The sequence below is a fragment of the Pseudonaja textilis genome, chromosome 3 (genome assembly GCF_049901715.1).
Source record: "Pseudonaja textilis isolate UNSWEBS1 chromosome 3, rPseTex1.2, whole genome shotgun sequence".
Lineage (NCBI taxonomy): Eukaryota > Metazoa > Chordata > Lepidosauria > Squamata > Elapidae > Pseudonaja > Pseudonaja textilis.
In genome coordinates this window covers 88665893-88680422 of record NC_141992.1, presented here as the reverse complement: position 1 = coordinate 88680422, position 14530 = coordinate 88665893, and the positions used below count along the sequence as shown (strand labels likewise).

Below are 14530 nucleotides of genomic sequence, written 5' to 3'. Positions count from 1 at the left end.
AAGTTTTCCTTCATTGTATGCCAGAATATGAATGTTGAAGATCCAAGTGAGACTCATTCAGAGCCAATACATATATTCTTACATTTTCTTCATTTGTCTCAGAGGCAATAAAGTGCTTATTGTGTTCCGGGATAGTAGAAGGTTTTTGTTTTGTTCTGCTTTTTTAAATGTTTTCTTATGGGCAGGCTGTTTAAAAGAAATAAACAAACCTTACTGATTCTTCATATATTAACTCTGTCTTAGCAAATATATTTTACTGCATTAGCATGTTTGATTACTTCTCATAATTGAGAAGCGTGTCACTTAATTTAAAAGGTGGCAAGGAAATGTACTGACTCTACAAATAAGTTCCTGGAACTGTTTTCTATCAGACATATTTTCAAACACACCAAATAATATGCAGCTTCCTTCATTGCTGTCTTGCGAGGAAGTCATTTTCACCCAGAAAAATGAATATAAAATGGATAAATAATGTTTCCTTCCTAACACAGAGATACTTCTTGGCTCTTTCGTGCAGCTTCTTATAGGCCAGATGCAAGAAAATTGATAAAACAGTCCTTGAATGAGTTTACTTTACTAGAGGCAGAGATCCCCACTAACTTATATGAATCTTAAGATAATTTTACAGAATGTGAGCAGGTGGGGAGCATTAAACCGCCAATATAGACATGACCAGGTGAACTGAAACTACTTATTTGTAAGTCACTTTGTATGGCTGGTTTTGCATTGACATCAAGTCCCTGACTGTAGCATATCACTGTCAACTTGCTTACAGGTTGTCCTTTAAGCAGATGGCTGGATGGTGAAGTATTTATTTAGCACAGGGGTGCCAAGCTGGTGGCCCATGGGCCAAATGCATCATGCACAGGGCATGCCCACCCTAGCTCCATGAAGGGAAAAAATATAACGTGATGCCCAAATTTGTCACCCATGGTTTAGCACATGCATGGCTAACTACAGGTGGAGAGAGAGTCATTTGAGAGTCATGAATTTAGTTTATCCTGCAAGAAAAGATACAGCACTAATCTCAGCATCTGCAGTTAAAAAAGATACCAGAAAACAAGAGCGATCTTAATGTAAACCTCTGTTATATTGAAAGGAAAGAAAGCAAGAGTCAGCATACAAGACAGAAATTCTGGTAGTTGTGTTAAACTCATGAACTCTAGGATGGAATTTAGTACAGATTAAGAAGAATAGATTTAGTGCTGGCTAAAGAGCAGTTAATTACACAGAGGGGCAAAGGTCTTTGAAAACAGCAGCTGGCTGTCATGGAGAACATTCCTAGAATGGAAAAGTGAGGGACCCCTTTCTTTTATTCTCATTGCATCTTAAAGCTCCCAAGATGTCTCCATGCCTTTAAGAAGTCATAACTGTTGGATGGGAGATCCAGCCCCTCTATTGTTTCCTGTATTGGTGCTAAACAAAACCATGGCATCTCTTTTTCATCCATCTGAGCCACTAACTACAGATTCTGACTCTTCCCTTAAAGTTGGATCCCCCCTGTGTAAGATTACTAAATAATTCCTGATTCTTTCTAGGATGATCTACCTGAATCCTCCTCGTCAATGTGAAATATCATATTTAATGTAATCTGAACTGGACAGCAATGCTTTTTGTTTCCATTTAAATAGACTGGATGTCTCCACAATGGCCTCCACCTTTTCCCCTCCAATGTCTTTAGTCCCTTCTATCCTTTTGTATATATTGCAGTTGGGCCTGAAGTCATAGAGAGCTGGATTATGACTAAGTGTTATATGCAAAAGATCAAAAGCTGAACAAAACTGGAGGAGTATGGGAACCAATAATTACACTGGTTGAGATAAAGCCTCCATTACTCATTTTCTGCCTTCCTAAGTTTGAGGATGTAGCTATTCCATTATCAAAGAAGAGCTCAAAATCAAAAGGCAATTATTCTATATTGCTGCAGTTTCTTAGACACTGGTATTAATGACTTCAGACAAAGCCAAGGGTTAGCAGCAAGCAGCAAGCAGAAACAAAGCTAAGGGATCACTTTTCTTCTTAAAGCTCCAGCTGAGGATAAAGCACTAGGTTTCTTTTCTTTTAACATTTTGCCCTCAAGTGTCATTTTCATCATACACAGAATAATGAAATTATTGATATATATTACATTGCTTTGTAATTTGAAGATATTTATGCCAAGAAACTGAATATGTCAAATAAACAAACCAATTCCTTTTTGTTCTTTTTGCAGGCATTCACTGTGAAGATGACATCAATGAATGTCACATGAGCCCTTGTCAGAATGGAGGGAGCTGTGAAAATTCTTTTGGGAGTTATACCTGCCATTGTCTCACTGGAGAGAAAGATGGGATATTTTATGGTGGTCAGAACTGTACAGAAATCCTCTTCGGCTGTGTTCAACATACATGTCAGAATGGGGGATTATGCATTCCTCATTTAAGAAATGGACAACATAGATTTAACTGCATATGTTCAGCTGGCTACACAGGAGTACACTGTGAAACCACCACAATGTTGTCTTTTCAGGGAAATGGGTATCTTCAGGTAAACAGTGTTGCAGCCTCCTCCAAGGACTATTTTTATAACATAAACCTTAGTTTTTTGACTGTTCAGCCAACAACTTTGATATTTTACCGAGGGGACAAAGACACATTCGTGAAGCTGGAGCTTCAGAGTGGCTGTTTATACTTATCCATGCAAGTCAACAATCAACTGAAGGCCTTTTTACATATAGCCTATAACGTCAATGATGGTGAATGGCATTCAGTGGAAGTTATCATAGCCAGAGCAGTAACACTGAAGTTACACAAGAGCTCTTGCACAGAATCATGTCTTAGTCAGACTGCTGCCATAGTAGATAGCAGGGAGGCAGTGATTGCTTTTCAAAATGTATTTTTGGGTGGCTTGCCGGTAGGGAACAATGGCTCTCTACTAAATATCGACAATACACATTCTGCACCTTCATTTGTAGGCTGCCTTCAGGATGTAGAAGTGGATTTCAGCATTATTATCCCAGAGAACTTATCATCGGATACATTTTTAAACATCAAATCAGGTTGTGTTAAAAAAGATTGGTGTGAGTACCAACCTTGTCAAAATAAGGGCCGTTGCAACAACTTATGGCTGAACTATCAATGTGATTGCTACCGGCCTTATGCTGGACCAAACTGTACTACAGGTAAGTACATTATCTCAAAACTATGATTTTTCATTATAATTGAAATTGTATTATCAGCCAGGATTTTTTTGTATGTTCTGTAGAAATCTAGGTCCAACTAAGGGATCTCCTGGACCCAATTTGAACAGTCAACATTTCTACCAGAAAAGATCAGGGGTTCTGGGAATTGTGTTTTAAACTAATAATTTCCATAGCCTGAGAAAGTTTGCCAACCTATGTTGTAAGCCTTCTATAGAGAGACTTGCAGAGTAACATGGTAAGTGAAAATGCCTTAGCTAAAGGGATGGTAGCATGGAATTTCCACTATATTTGTGTTAATATAACCCACAGAGTAATACAGGCATGGGTTATATTAATACAAATTAATATCCTTCCTCTCTTTTACATCTATCTTGGCCATATGAATACATCTACCTTGAATTCACCAGCAATTAGACACAATCAATTCAGGATATTTGTCTATGATATGAATAGAAATGGAAAACTACTGTTTTACTACTTTGTGGATTTTTTTTACATCTGTAACCTAATATACTGAGTCAAATTTGTTGTGTAACTGAGAAAGGCTACCCAAAATTGGCATGAGACCCATATACCTCAGATTTTCTCAAAGACATGAAATCTGCTGTCTCAGATGTACATGCATACTTGGTTCAAATATGTTCTCACTGAAGAAGCTTTCCTAAGAAGTCATCGTCACTTTTTATTCTGTGGAATACCTTTAACTTTATGTATTAATTTTTATTATTTTTTTTATTGTGCCCATTTCATTGATTACAATGTCTCTGGGCAGCTTACAATATAATCGAAAATAATAATAATAATAATAATAATAATAATAATAATAATAATAATAATACAAGGCAATTAAAATTAGGAGAGTTAAATAGAAAAACCTAAAAACCAAGATGATGGGCAGCCTGAGGATGTACATCTTCCCCGTCAGCCACCTTCAACATAGTATATCCCTATTGGCTTCAGGCCAAGCAGCAGAGACAAATTTTCAGGCTCTTCTAGAAGACCATACCTGTGGGGATGGGCCTCACCTCTAGGGGAAAATAGTCTAGAAGAAGAGGCCCAGGGCAGAAAAATTTATTCGCTTGGACCACACCAGCCAAAATTCTTTGGCAGATGGGATCTGAAATAAGCCTTTTTTTGCTGGAACAAATGGGGCAGACTAGTCCCATGAAAGGGACACTGCAGAATCACATTTTTAAAAAATTCTGGAGGAATCAGAAGCTGTCTGCAACTCAATAAAGCAACTATGTCTTCTTCAGCAACTACCCTCCATAAGTGCTATACAATCTTGAAGAAAGATGCTGTTGGTTAAATTACTTGATTTATTTATTTATTGGTTCTGCAGGCCTCCTCAATCACCAGCTGCAACCCTAGACAGCAGTTAATTTACTTTAATTAACAACTAAAGTAAAGCAAGAAGTCAAAAGAAAAACCAACAATAGCCAAAATTGTATAATTTATTAAAGCTCATATCTGAAAACTGCATGACAAAATTATACAGACATCCTTCAAAAGCACCCCCCTCCCCCCCAAATTCCTTACCTATTTGGAAAAGTCAGTTTTTCAACAGTCTACAACAGGCTTGTCCAACCTGCGGCCCAAGGGCTGCATGCGGCCCAGGTCACCTTGTAATGCGGCCTAGTGCCCACCCCAACCTTTGTGCCAGAGCCAGTGAGGAGGAGGAGGAGAAGCAGGCGCGAGGCAGGGCGAGGCGAGCGCCAGGCCAAGGAGCAACAGAAAAAGCAGGCGCTGTCAGAGCGCCACCTCCTGCTGTTGCCACCACCGCCATCGCCGCCGCTTCTGCCCCCGCCACTTCTGCCCCCGCTGCCTCCGCTTCTGCCCCCGCCACCACTGCTGCTTCTGCCCCCACCGCTGCTTCTGCCCCCGCCGCTGCTGCTGCTTCTGCCTTCCAGTCCTGCCTCATCCAGCCGGGCCATTTGCAGGAGGAGAGGTAGGCGCGAGGCGGGCGAGCTTTCTCCCCCCCCCACGCAAAATTTGGCCGGAAAATAAACCATGATAAAAAAACCGTGATAAAAAAACTGTGATAAAAAATAAATAATTTTTAATAAATAATTAATAATAAAAACATCTCACTAACTTCATTTCCAAATAAATTTAATATGTTAACTATGTTTTCTATGGTTTTTTTGGATGATCAGGTATTGTTACTGTTATTTTATTTTATGTGCGGCCCAAACCAAATTTTCATCTTCTAATGTGGCCCAGGGAAGGTGAAAGGTTGGACACCCCTGGTCTACAAAAACACAGAAGAGTTAGAACTATGTAGATTTCAGGGAGAATAATGTTACTGTGAGCATGTGTTTCCACAAAAAAAGGCCTATTTATGTAGCTTTGCCAGATGAAACTGACATACCAAGAGGCCTAGGATGCAGCCAATCTTGACAGATTTTACCAGAGAAGAAGAAATAATCAAAGAAGCATAGTCTTATAAGCATCTAGATCAGTGGTGGGATTCAATTTTTTTTATTACTGGTTCTGTGGGCGTGGCTTGGTGGGCATGGCAGGGGAAGGTTACTGTAAAATCTCCCGTCAGAAGTGGTATTTGCCGGTTCTCCGAACTACTCAAAATTTCGGCTACTGGTTCTCCAGAACTGGTCAGAACTTGCTGAATACCCACCTCTGATCCAGATCCTAAAGTGACAATCAACATCTTGAAGTGCATCTAGAAGCAAACCCCCAACCAGTGTAAATTGCAGTAATAATGGTGTTACATGAATGACCTAAGAAAAATCCATAAATGATTCTCACTCGACTGCATTTGGGATCAGCTTTAGCTTCTGAGTGGTCTTCAAGAATAGTTTTATATCGAGTTGTCTGATGCATGAATGACCATTGGCACAAAAGATGACCAGACATCACCCACCCATCAGTGTCATGATGATAGTTTACCCAAATCTAAAGATGAACTGGAAAGGATCCAGATAACTTTCCAGAACCATACAGGGTTGTAATTTAACTCCAAAAAGACAAGGTTGGATACAGGTCAAACATTATCCAATGCTGCTGGATCCAGAGATGGTTTCCAGAGTAGGGAATGTACCAAAGCAGGCAGGACCATCTCTGGTTGCAGATAAGTGCCATACGTCCAAAGTACTTTTTTGCTTTTAACTCCAAACTGCTGTATATTCCTGATAAATGAAATCCCTCTGCTAGAGGTACCCTAATCTTAACTTCTCATAGACACATATATTGGTACTCCGAATGATAGCCAAAGTAACTGATAACAAGCTAATTCCCAACCAAATTTCTGTAGTTCTCAGATTCAAAGGCAAGGATACAAAATTAAATAAAAGCAGCTGTTCGATATGGGAGGATGGATCCAAGAACGGAGGCAAGACTCAGATAGCAACAACAGCTCTTTATTACTGACTTCAGATCTGAGCGAAATAGCCCGGCCGCAGCAGCCCCTTAGATAGGGCTGGCTGCGGCCAGGCAGCCAATGAAGGCGATTTGAGTTTGCCACGCTTGGCTGGGCCAATCGCGGCAGCCTGTTTACTAGCCAATCAGATCAGTCTGCGGTGACCAATCACGATCTGCTATTCGCGGGACAATCAGAGTTGCAGGCTTTCGAGCCTGCTAGTCCGGAACAGCAGCTACTCAGACAAGAAAATTATAACATACACATGATGTATGCCTCTTTACCTGAGAGTAAATCCTAATAAAGTGCATAGCAATCCATATTTAGCAGACATATGTCCAACTGTGCATTCTTCTCAAATGTGTATCTGCCTTGGTTTGAGCTTCTTCCAGAATTTGCTTTCAAATGTATTCATGCCAAAAAGTGGAGCTAAAATATTCTTACAAAAAAGGGCTGATATCTCACCCACCGCTGGCAGGAAAAGTAGGAAGCTAGAATATCTACGACAAATATCATTATAGAGCTTTGTTTCAATTCCCCACTTCTTGTAGATATGGCACAATTGTGCTGAATTTAGTATTTTATAGAATTAGAGGGATTCATGTGAGCTTTTGTCCTGTAAAACTGTTTGCTAGGTACTTTTATTTGGAAAACGTACTCCTCAAAATGCATTCCTATATTTTAAAAATACTATATTTTCTGTGCTGTTCTTCATGGTCCACACCTACATTTCCCATCCACCCCCAGTTGTTCCTATTGGAAAACGACATTGCAGGGCCCATAATTATAGTTGACAGGTTTGAAGTTTGGCAGTAATTTATCCAAAGGTTTGAAAAGCAACTTTGGAAAAGAGAACTACATCTGGTAAATATGTTTGCTTCTTTATGAAGCAAAATTAAAACCATCCGTCTTCCAAGAGGAGTTTTTGCTTCCAGTAGAGCTGTTGTGAATGATTAGAACCTATTTGAGATGTCTTTTCTTTCTGGGCACAATATTCTTCTCAATTTGCAGCATCCAACATTTTCAGAATGCACATATACGCTCACAGAAGGAAAGGAAATTAGGAAACAATCTCATTCTTTTATTCACTCAAATCAATATTAATGGGATACTTTCCTAGTCATCTTGAAATCTGGTTCAAAAAGAATCCTGATTTCTAGAAAAATAAGAAAAAATATAGAAAGCTTTTTTCTTGAAAGTATGTTTTAAATCCCCAGGTATCTCAAATCTTATTTCACAATTTTACCTCATATTTTATTATTTCACAACAGAGGCCAGATGACAATGATAAAATAGGACAAAATGAAGAATAAAAGATTATAATTAATTTTTTTTTTATTTTAAAATTTAAATTTAAAATTTTTAGACTAATGATTGTGAAAAATGTGTGAGATATAGCTACTGATGAAAAGAGATAAGTCAACATTTGTTTACAATACTTTGGTTTTGACTTTCTTTAAGGATCAAACTGCATGGGACACTAAAACTCCATAATCATAATATTGCATTTCTTGATTTAGTTTTTCCTTGGATAGAGTGAAAATACTGGATATCAGTATGGGAAGACCTTGCTTAAACTGCAATTTTTGATAGGGAGCTGCCCAGAATTGGCTGGAAGACGGGTGGCTATATAAATGTTTTAAGCAAATAAAATAAGTACAACTTTCAATAGCAATTAACGCACTGCAGTTGGAGCTGCCAGTTCACTTTTCATAAATAGGACAAAATACTTGAAAGGGAGATTTGGTCACAGATTTCCATCTTTGCTAAACTACTGGATTTCAAACATTTATATTAGGAGCCAAGGGCTAATCCTAAGCAGACAGACAGAATCCCTGGGGTGGAAAAACATGTATTCCATTACTGTGATTATTTTTCTGTTGGAAGGCCAGTTTTAAGTGGCACTAAGAGAGGGAGATAATTGAAGCTAGGGTGATTCTGGTGCAACCCAGTCTATTAACCTGGTGGGAAAGTATATTATTTGGACTCAAATTTAATCAAGAAAAGTTGGCAAGCAGTTAACAAGTGCTGAGCAGCCTTTTCACTGTACCCTGAACAAGCAAGGCCCAACCACTGATTTATTTGGATCAGCCTCCAGACTGGCTCAATTGGTTAATTTTGACCAAGATTTATGCTAAATTACAGATCATATTCAACATTTCTCTTGAAGCAGAGTAATTGAAAACTGCATGTGTGTCTGGCTACCTATTTGAAGATTCCCCTTGCTTCCTCTCTTTGTAAGGTGGTGGCTCTTCCTGTCGCTTGCTGGCTTTGCTGCATTGTAAGCTTTCACCCTTCAGCAAGAAAAATGACTTTTCCCGTAACAGAGGAAGAAAGAGATTGACCGGGTGGGGGGAAAAGGACACAGACTTTTATAGTTAAAAACACCCATTTCAATCTGGGAAAAAGTTTATGCATGTGAGTTTAACAACACATAGAGAAAGAAATGGAAGGTACTTTCATTACCAAATTTAAAATAAGTTTACATTTGGTTTTTAAATGAACTTTTTTCTCCAGGCTCTAGGATTTACTTGCTCCTCTGAAATAAACTGAAATAGCTAGGTAGCCTTTGAGAGTTGCAAAAAGGACTTTCACAGTGACTGCTCTCCTGTTTTCATGGGTCTTAGGCGCTTTCATTAGCTTTCATTAGACTAAACGCTGCAGGCAAACATAAATAAATAAAAAATGGCCTGCGGATATCTCAGCCCCACTGTTTTTGGTGCCGTGCATATGAAAGAAGAGTCTGGGAATGGTGTTTGTGAGGCATTCCTTTTATGGATTGATTTTGATTTTAAATAGCTTAATGCTGTTAATGCTCCTTGATCTATGAAAGATGTGTGTGTTGCAGAACTTAGTTCTAATTAGCCTTCAATATTTTGTAGCTGTGAGCAATGATACCCATGAGAATATAGTGAATGTGTGTTTCTTGCAGTTGGGCAACAAAATTGGGTAACACTTTAACAATTCTCACTCTCATTCAGGTATTAGTTTCTTCTTTTTGTGGAATCCAATTCTCACTACACTTCAACCTTCTCTAAACCACATGTTTTTTTAAAAAAAATTTGGATAATTTGCTCTGAATGATACATTACTGGGATGGGACAAGTGTCCCTAAGGTCCAGGGCTATGTCATATCAAATTGTATATGAATTATGGCAACTCCAAGTTATAGGGCAGGGAAAAAAGTAAGGAAAGAAAGAAGTAGACTAGCCTCAATTGTTGCTCCAACTAAACATTTGTGGGTCTTTCAAAGTGATCCATTTCTAGTTGTGTTGTTAAAATAGAAGAAGTGTACCTATGGGACCACATGCTCATTCTGACCCAACAACAGAAGGACAAAACCTATGATTCAGCCATGAGTGACATTAAGAGACTTTGGCATTCCTCTGTAATATCTATTTCTGTCACAAAATCATAGATATAAATAAAAAGTCCTTCTGGGCCAAGACTGTCCTGCATTGTGAAACTGTCAACCTACTTTTCCTTAGCAAATCAGTTCTAATGGGATTCAAGGTACCTGGTTGGAAAATAGTTGCATTTCCCTCAGGACTTTGTGGCTTGAACCAAATTCCCATTATTCTGAGGTTGGTCATCAAGCATATGTGGCTATAGGGAAGTACAGTACTAACTCCTGTAATTATTAAATGGTATTATTAAATTGTTAAATGGTATGAAGCCATTACATTGGTGAACAGAGTGGAATGGTCTGTTTATTTTATTTCAAGTTTCAGCTTTTCATCTTAGAGACTGATTTTGGGGACACTCAGCTGGAGAACATCCACTTGGGTCAGTCCTCATTTTCCCCTTTTCCTCTTTGGGTTTCAAAGAAAGATCATTGAGAAAGTCAAAGGAGAATGCTGGCACTGAGATATCTAACTGGAAATGAGGTGGTTGAACTGTAATGAAATGAGTTACTACATTCATTGGTGATCAAAAACTATTTTAACTGAACACCAAAGCTGATTTTTCTGCTATGAACTGTGCCAAACTGATTGATATTTAGTAGGGCCAACAATTGAGGGTAGTCCATTTCCTTTTCTCCAACCTGACTGAGTAATTTCAGCTCTTGGTCAGGACTATAAAAACATAAGCATGCACATAAACACTCCATTTTTTTCAATTTTAAATAATTTGTTAGCATATTCTTATGTTTATCTATTTCTTATCTATTCCTCATCTGATAAAAAAAATCTTGTTGGACCTTACTTGCTAAAGTATTTGACGAAACTTCACAATCACTGTCATTCACACTTGATAAAAGATAGTTTACACAAAATTCATCCAGCCTTCCTGTATATTTCATTAGGAAGTCCAGCAAATAACATCTTTCTAGAAAACACAGAAATAATACTTGTTTCACCATTCTTTAGGTTGCATAGGCATTAAAGCTTATTATATGATATCTTGCAAAAAACTTTCTTTAAATACCACTATATACAATGCATCAAATGCTCTACAATATATTGGTACTGTATTTGTTACAAAGTATCTTGATGATTTAAAAACAAGGATGTGATTTCCCATGTAAAATTGGTTTTGAAGTAGTTTAATGTACTTGCCAGTTCATATCACTGACACATTTTTTCTTGGTCATTGACCAGATTTTACCTATCACATTAAAACAAGGAAATCTGACAAGAGCCAATAGCAATAAAGTTGCCTTTCTAATGAACATTTTAAGCTGGATTGAAATATATCTGATAAGTACCAGGAGTGCTAAATCAGGAAAAAAAAATTAGCATCGCTTATCAGTGAAAAGTACTCAGTGACTATTCCAGTGATGGCTAACCTTTTCAGCTTGGTGTGTCGAAAATCGGGAAAAAGTGTAGCCTTCCTCGGGTCGTGTATCACTTCAAGAAATATCAATAATTTGGTTTATGACGGACTGGGCTGGGGTGATCACACAGGGCTGTGAAACTCGTCTCCCTGGTCTCAGGGCTGCAGGTGCAGGATGTGGGGATCGGAAGGCCACCTTACAGGGCTGTGAACCTCATGGATCTCCTTTCCTCCTGTAGCGTTCCTGAGGTAATGAAACTGACAAACCTCAGTTTATGGCGGTTAAAACTGGTTCATGGTGTCAGCGGTGACACCATACCTACACACAACAAGCAGGGAGCAGGGATTGGAGCAGAGCACAGGCAGCCTCTAAATGTGCAGGTTTTCCCCACACCAACAGGCGTGTCAGTCAAGGTGCCTTGGCGTGTCACGAGTGACACGCATGTCATAGGTTAGCCACCACTGGACTATTCAGTATTCCAATTGTCACTCAGCCATTTCATGTAATCCATTTTGTCTCTATCAACCCCAATCTGATTTTCCATTCCTCTACTTCCATGCATTATAACATATATCATATATTAGTAGAACAGTTCTTGCTGTTATGATGTTCAGGGGAACTTGTTAACTAATCAGACTGATTTTATCAATAAATTATTAGAAACATGTATTTAATAGAAACATAGGTTTAGAGTATTAAAAAAGAGTATGTCCCAGACTCCACTCATTCCATCCTGATTGTCTTCTTCTCCTCCTAAGTCCATCCTTGTTTCGAAAAGTTGGCTCCACGTGGCCAGATTTATGTTGAATCAAGAGACATTGTATTTTAAATCAAATTTAGCAAGTCTACACACCAACCAATTCAACAGGTCATTACTCTAAAATCAGGTACAGAAGCTCATTTTTATTTTACTACTAAAAGTATAATTAGTGTCAAATATTAAGTTTAAATTCAGGGCTGGGTATTGCTGATCTATGATATGTTAATACTCAAATAGCATTTTTTATATTAAAAGAGGTTATTACTTTCTCTCTTTTTCTCATGTGAAAGAAAGAATACATTCCAGGAAGATTTGGTTATGAGGAAACCACTGGGTATGCTGCTTTTTCCATAGAAGAAAGTCATGAAAATGTCACAATATCAATGTTTGTGCGAACACGCAAGCCTTTTGGCTTCTTATTGGGTCTAGAAAGAAACACGTCCCTATTTCTCAAGGTCTGGCTAGAAGATGGGAAACTTGCAATGTCAGGTCCACACTCCAACAAATTCTTAAGTATGCAGATTATGAACGATGGAAATTTCTATTTCATTTCTTTAAAAATGGGGCCAAATACGATGGACTTGTTCCAGTCATCAAACAAGTTGGGCTCTGTTTCTACATCGTTAAGAAAAATACACAGAAGGGATGTTCTCTACATTGGTGGATTACCAGACAAGCAAGAAACCATTTTAAATGGTGGCTTTTTCAAAGGCTGCATTCAAGATTTAAGACTTGACAACCACCCACTTGAATTTTACCCACTCACTGCTTCTCTGAATTCTGTCAGCAGCAAAAGCACCCTGATCAATGTAGTTTCAGGATGCATTGGAGAGGACCTCTGCAAGGTAAGGAACCGTTTTTTAAAGATTCTGTTCCCATGATTAAAAAGAATTTCCCTTTGACTTGGTAGGGTTCCTAAGCAACGTGTGACAGTAGGTGTCATGCCCTTGTTGGAGTCTGATTCTGAGGGTGAGATAGAGCAGCTGACAGGGAATGGGAGTGTGGATCCGGTGGCTGTGGAAGAAATGGGGGAAGAGCACAGTCTGGTTGGGCATTCAGAGGAAGACCCAGAGCCATCCCCTCTTCATCCCAGGGCACGCAGGGAGGAACGGAGAAAGGAGCAATGTGGCTTATGGGAGAGGAAAGGGCCCTGATCCACTTCATCGGCTGCAGCTGGGAAGACTTTAAAAGGGCAAACTGCACATGGCAAAGTTGCTGGAAGCAAAGCGTGCATTATCTTTGTCGAGGCTACTCTGGGTTTTGGCGTCCTCCCAACTGTGGGTGCTGCGTTATCTTCAGCGTGGTTTGTGTTGTTGTTTTTTTTAAATTTCTAATTATCTTTACTTTGGATTTGGACTGCATTTCTTCCCTTCATAGACTGTTTTTGAAAGAGTTTGATCTCCAGCCGAGGATAACTGGATATTGGGGGCCAAGTTGGAGGCATTAAAGGGAATTTATCTACTTTGGTGACTTTGTTATTTTTGTGCCACACCTCGGGACATTACAGTAGGAATATCTCAAGGCTGTCTGTGAAAGAGGTGGGTAAGATCAGATTTTGCCAAACTTTTTTGCAGTTTGTGGGCAATGATACCACAAAGTGTCTAGTAGACTGGAAGGGCAGCTCTTAAATCTCTCAGTAATGACAACCAGTAAGCAAAGCTGCTGTTCATTAAGAGCAACTTGAACTCCCTATAGTTCCCAAACCAAAATATTCTCATAATTACTTTAAAACCACCCTTTACAGAACAAGCTAATCATGGGGCATGTTACAGGCATTTAGACCTGGCATCAAGATTCATAAAATGTTAAACAAGAAGTGAATGTTGTATTGCTGAAGAAATATAAAAGTAGCCAAAAATGGATTAGACGTATCAAAAAACCTCACAACTTTTAACACTTTATAAAACATGGCAACCTAAAAAAAAACTATTATCCATGAATTATATGCAAGGGAATGTACAGGCTTATGGAATATATTATGTTGTGGATTCTGTGTTTATACGATGTATGTTTCACATTAAGCAGCTATTCATTTAAATCTCAAACATTTAGGGATATTTTGATGATTTCCTTATAAGCTTGCCTGATTTTCTCCTCAAGAGTTTGCCCTGTTTTCAACTTTTAAATTATACCACTATTTTTTTTTCAGGAAAAGATGACATTCCTTCTTCATTTTCACTTCTCCTTGCCATTTGAAGCTTCCAGAGGAATAACAACTGAACTCACAGCATGCCTAACCCTTGTCTAAGCCACTATCTTTCTGTGCTTCTCTATTACATGGTTTCTGCTGCTTTCAAATGCTATGACTAGTGCTCACCAATACTTTGTGCTTTCTCATTATTATTTTTTCTTCCCTCACAAGAGCCAGCTGAGGAGACTTCAATCTAAGGGTTTTACAGTAATTCAGAAGCAGATCTGGTCCCTATTTATAGACAT

General features: G+C 38.6%; 1 protein-coding gene across 4 annotated transcripts in view; it reads left to right on the top strand.

Moving 5' to 3' along the window:
* Window positions 1–14530, top strand: part of CRB1 (crumbs cell polarity complex component 1) — a 151035-nt gene that overhangs the window by 98651 nt on the left and 37854 nt on the right. For all 4 annotated transcript variants that reach the window (XM_087930317.1, XM_087930316.1, XM_087930319.1 and 1 more), the window contains 2 exons: window positions 2213–3160; window positions 12389–12939. In XM_087930317.1, coding sequence (XP_087786443.1) covers window positions 2213–3160; window positions 12389–12939 — 1499 coding nt within the window. The remainder of the gene's footprint in view (window positions 1–2212; window positions 3161–12388; window positions 12940–14530) is intronic.